Source organism: Impatiens glandulifera, chromosome 9, assembly GCF_907164915.1.
Source record: "Impatiens glandulifera chromosome 9, dImpGla2.1, whole genome shotgun sequence".
NCBI lineage: Eukaryota > Viridiplantae > Streptophyta > Magnoliopsida > Ericales > Balsaminaceae > Impatiens > Impatiens glandulifera.
Window position 1 is genome coordinate 13,197,762 of NC_061870.1, and position 5,688 is coordinate 13,203,449.

General features: G+C 28.3%; 1 protein-coding gene across 1 annotated transcript; it reads left to right on the plus strand.

The window, feature by feature from the left end:
* Positions 1 to 888: 888 nt before the first annotated feature.
* LOC124915176 (hemoglobin-2-like) lies at positions 889 to 4,840 on the plus strand. The gene is made up of 5 exons (XM_047455845.1): positions 889 to 919; positions 1,002 to 1,102; positions 1,171 to 1,285; positions 1,468 to 1,584; positions 4,553 to 4,840. Exons 2-5 carry the CDS (start codon positions 1,008 to 1,010, stop codon positions 4,697 to 4,699), a joined length of 474 nt encoding a protein of 157 aa, XP_047311801.1. The 5' UTR covers positions 889 to 919; positions 1,002 to 1,007; the 3' UTR covers positions 4,700 to 4,840.
* Positions 4,841 to 5,688: the final 848 nt, after the last annotated feature.

The following is a 5,688-nucleotide window of genomic DNA, read 5'->3' on the forward strand; positions in this document are numbered from 1 at the left end:
GTGCAGTCTAACTCCTTCAGATTAGTCTGAAGGGAATCGTAATTAGACGTGTCATCTAATCCCATTAGACTAGGTGGTCTAATGGATCCTACTATTAGACGGGGGCATCTAATTTCATTAGACTTGTCAGTCTAATTGAAAAACGTCTAATGCCATGCTTAAATAGTTGCTTGAAGCTAACATCCATCTATCCACGATCAACTAGCTGTATGCTACTCCTGATCCACTTTCCGTGTAGAGCAGTACGACAGCCAGTTGCATCAATCATCCAATGCCACGTAATCAAATATTCTTCCCACTACTTGTTTCTTGCAGGAATATCCTAGAAGAATATTTGACGCACTATCAGATTGGTACGGCCACGATCCTGGTGCTCAGAGTATGTTGTGTACTATGGTGGCGTTCCAATGAAAGTTAACCACGTGTCATTATAGAAGAGTCAACCGTTGGTACCTGCTCTCTATTTAAAGATCTTCAAGGACAACGGATGAATCATCGATCCATCAATACTCTTAGAAATACGCATACAAGAGATCTACTGAACTTACAATCTTAAGAACTGCTTTTTGCTTTACTGTGTGTTTATCAAGAGAGAGTTAGAATCAAAGTATTGTCTAGCTGAGTAATATTTTTTAATATACTGTAAGTTGAACAAAACTTATTCTGTTCAACAGTGAGCTAATCGTGCAACTATATTTGATTCTAAGAAACATATTTGATTCAATTTATTTATAATATTTTATTTGTTCAAACTATTATATCAACTAGCTTCGGCTAGAGACTAATAAACAAAGTCAAACAAGCACTAAATGAGATTTTAGTTATTTTATTTTATTTTATTTTGTATATATACATATGACACACTACCTCATGAGAAAGTTGTATTTGTAGAAACAAACAAATCTATATCTCTCAAAAGGTAATCTCTCTCTCCTCTCTCTTATCTTTATCTCTTTCAGACACACAAACACAAGAACCTCACAACTCACTAACGATTGCAGGTGACGATGGCGTTTACAGAAGAAGATGAAGCTCTAGTGTTGAAATCATATGATTTAATGAAGCTGCGTGCTGGAGAATTGGCCCTTAACTTCTTCTTAAAGTATGAATTAATTAATCAGTTCATTTTATTAATTTATATATGCTGATTAGAAATTAATAAATCTATAGGATATTTGAGATTGCACCAGCAGCCAAAGGGCTATTCTCATTCTTGAAGGATTCAGATCTTCCCCTTCATCAAAACCCTAAGCTCAAATCTCATGCTCTCATTGTCTTTTCTATGGTACTCACCATTCTTTCTTTTTCCTCATTTATATTTGGTTAAGAAACTTTAATTATATATATTTTTAAGAAATTTATCTGTTTTCTTATACTAACCCAGATTCAGATCTAGTTTCATATATAAATTGTTTATAAATGGAGCCCATTATTATAATTTGTTGATTATATTATTTATATATGCAGACATGCAAAACAGCTATTCAACTCAGGAAGGCTGGAAAAGTGACAGTCAGTGAATCAACTCTACAGTCACTGGGAGCAAATCATTTCAAATATAATGTAGCTGCTGAGCATTTTGAGGTAATTTTAAATCTAATTCCCTTCTTCAATATATATAACTTAAGTAGAAATAATCTCTATTATAGGGCCTTGTTCGTATTTGGGTTTTTAAAATAATCCAACCAAATCAATTGTCACTTCACTCCCCTTTTCATCCTTAAAATCAATCCATTCATTAACCAAAATACTAAAATACCCTATATTTTAAATTATAATTATTTATTTTATTTATATATATTAATACCCTTTAAGTCTTTTTACCCAAAAAACATTATTATTTTCTCAAAATTATCACAAATAATTATCAATAATCATTTTTTTTTTCTCTGGAATTTCCAAGTTATTTAAATAACCTAGACCGAACAAGCCCTAGAAAACTAATGTCTCAATTGAAATTGAAAGAGAGAAATTAATATCTCAATTTTAATTTTAACTAAGAATGTCTTAATTAAAAGTAAACGGTGATGAACAAAAATAAAAGGATTTTTTTACTTTTTACTACTAGATCTCATAATAAATTTACTATGATATAAGTTGAAATTTGGGACTACAACTGTTTGATGAATATAACTTTAAAATGTTCCATCTTATAATTTTATAAAAAAAAAACAATTAAAATAAAAAGCAAAAAAGAAAGATACCCAACTTTACTTTGTCCACTTTAACTTTTCAAAAAGTATTCATAGTGACTGATTAATTAAATCCTATATTGACTAGATTTTAAGGAGTTATTTAGCCATTAATCATAACTTTAGGGACTTATAAAATTAAACAAGTTTTAATTGACAATGCAACCAATAAAGTACTATTTGACAAATTAATTATAACTTAAATTTTAAATAAACAAATGTATATTTGTTCAGAAAATTATATGTTATCTGGATAATAATCTAGAGAGTAATGATACATACAGCATCTTCACACAACACCTATCTTATTTGGTAAAAAGAGAAAATATATCTTAAAAAAAATACAAGAGAGAAAAATATATTTTTTTTCAAATGAGGTAGGTACTATGCGAATGTGTTGTATAAGGATGTTGTATATATCATTACTCTAATCTAAAATAGATTATTAGCAAAATAAAAATGGAAATATGTACTGGATCTTTAAAATTTATGTTTTATGATGGTTTCACACATAATTATAACTTTTTTTTATATATGATTGATTTCTTGATCATTGTATAAATTGTTTTCTAAACATGATTCTGATTATAGTCTAAATACTTTGTTTTCTTTGAGAGAAAGATTATTTTTTAATTTTTATTGTAATATTTTATTATTTAATTTAATATAACAAATTATTTTACGGATAAATAAACCATATTTTTATCTGATAATAAATAAACCTTAGATACTCCTTGGAGGAAGTGATCTAAATATTTTTAAATAGTTAATAAAATATTACAGATGATGTTATCTTTGAGTCAAAACAATCACATTATTGTACTATTGTCTTGTAATTCTGAATAGGGATTTTATTAATCAAGTTAGACAGATTGTTATATTAAATTTTATATTTCTAATTCTAAACAACATCAATTTGTTTATATATTTGACTAATTTGGAAAGCTTTTTTTTTTTTTTTAACAATGTATAGACTTTTCATTAATCATTCTCGCGGTCGCAACTAAATGAATGAAGAAAAATGTTTGAAGTAGTTCTCCATTACAATAAAGGGTAACAACACAAAAATTCGATAATAACAACCAACAAAAAAACCCAAAGAATCACACTACGAATTAAAATCATGACGCTAAATTCAAATAAATGATCTTAAATATCTTAACCTATGACGTAAGGTGTTCTCCCAACCACTACAAAATTTATCATAACAATCTGCTACGGTCTAGAAATAGGTGTCACGGTCCCAAATACAATTTCAGCACCCTCCATCGGTAGTGTGCACTTGGGCTAGATTTCTGTTTGTTTTTTTAATATTTTGTTTTGTTTCTCCTTTCTATTTTACAAACCGATTTCTGTTATTTTCTAAGTAGTTGTAACCGAATATTCTAATGCAAGACATCACCTATAAAAAGTTGATCACTCTTCCCCAAGGACCCATGAATGGAATAATGAATATATGAAATTACTTGTGAAAGTTCTTTACTTTTTCACCCCTCATTTATCTATTATGTTTTGATTATTTATTTGGGACTGTTTGGTATAGACCAACAATATTTCTCTTCTCACCCTTGGTTCTTCTATCCCCTCATCCCAAATTCTTTATTACAAAACCCTTCTGCTTCCTTTGATTATATATTTCCATCCGGTCCTAGAGATCAAGAACTCGATTCTTGGAATCAAGAACCCATAAACACAACTTACGAAACAAGTCGTAACACAATCCTAAAAGTATCGACAAAGTTGTTAGTGAGACCCAAATATGCCTTTGAACCATTTCCAGCACAAAACTTATCGACTTCAATAATCATTGTTTAAAACGCTTATAAAGATAAGACGATAAAAAACAAGACCAAAAGAAAGCTTCATATGAAAATAGTCGCACAAAAGATGGCATAACTCGGAATCCACTAGAGAACAACAAAATTTGAGAAACGATCGCACAAACAAGTAATGACTTGAGTCAATTTCAATCACACCACCTTCTCATATGAAAAGGACTGTAACCTTACATAATGATTCATATTTCGGAGATGATTTACCTTGTTTTGCTAAAGAAATAGTTTAAGCATCGACTTAATTTTCTAATGTTTTGGTCGCTGAGTTTTTCATCTGGCCGAATTCGTTAACTATGCTATCTAATTATCAAGTTTCCTCTCTTTTAGTATTTTAGCTACCCATACTCTCCTTCACATTCACTATCATCATTTTGTGAGTAAAAGATCAGTCCCTGAGTGTCTTCTATTTTTGGAAATTTTCCAATAAATATAATTATTTCTGAAAATGAATGTAATAAAAATATTTAAATTTCAATATCATCCATTTAATTAATATTGAAACCATTTTTCTAATATATTTTTTAGGTGGTAAGATTTGCTTTACTTGAGACTATAAAGGAAGCTGTACCGGAAATATGGTCACCGGAGTTAAAGGCTGCATGGGGAACAGCTTATGATGAGTTAGCCACCGCAATCAAGAATGAAATGAAGCCTCCTGTTCTAACCTCTTAAATAATAAGAAGAAGAAGAATCAAAATAAATGTCATTTTTATTGCATTTCCTTATTTAAGAACAACAGCTTTAAAAACTTTGTTTTAGCTGTTACAATAATGAATAAACTAAATTAAAATAAAACCAAAAAAACTTTGTGCTTATTTTTGGGCTTTGCAGATAGCCTATTATTAGCAATATCTCAATTAAGCCCCATAATCATTTACATTTTCTTCTATACAATTTATCAAATAAAGTAAATTAAAAAAACAAGAAAAAACTAGAATCAAGATTTTGTGATATAAGAGCATCTCCACGCATGACTTGTGCCCGCGCATCTCGGACAGCGTGGAAAAAGGCAGGTCATTACTTTTTTTAATTTTATGAACTGTATGTAAAAGCAAAGAGGGTCGTGCCCAACTCATAGGAATATTAGTTATATATTTAATTATAAAAATATTATAATATATTTTAAATTATAAAAATATTTTATATTTTATTATAATATAGAAATATTAGTTATATATTCTCAAATTTTCCTATAATATAAGAAAATTAGTTATATATTCTCAAATTTATTTTTGTAATTTAATAATATAATATATTTTTAATTATAAAAATATTTTATATTTTATTTTATTTTATATTAGTTATATATATATTTAATTAGTAAATATATATTTTAAATAAATTAATATATTTTTCTATTAATTATATTACCATGTTTTATATCCGTTATAAATTGTAACGGTAATATAATTTAGTACTATAAATATTGAATAAAATTTGTTCCTATAATATAGTAATATAGGAATATTAGTTATAATAGTATATAAATTAGTTATTTATTTAAAATAGTATAAATAAAATTCACATTTAAATTATTTAGAGAAAAGAGCGGGCAGAAGGAGTGTTTTCCTCAAGTACATGTGCCCGCTTTTTGCTGAAGTGGAAGATTGATTTGACAAAATAAGAGGGCAAAGGTCTTGTGCGCTGGAGATGCTCTAACA

Bases quoted from the DNA above. Each gene is read 5' to 3' on its own strand.
- LOC124915176 (XM_047455845.1), top strand. From the start codon at position 1,008: ATGGCGTTTACAGAAGAAGATGAAGCTCTAGTGTTGAAATCATATGAT. The intron at 1,103-1,170 runs GTATGAATTAAT...ATAAATCTATAG, and splicing joins GCCCTTAACTTCTTCTTAAA to GATATTTGAGATTGCACCAG. The intron at 1,585-4,552 runs GTAATTTTAAAT...TATATTTTTTAG, and splicing joins TAGCTGCTGAGCATTTTGAG to GTGGTAAGATTTGCTTTACT.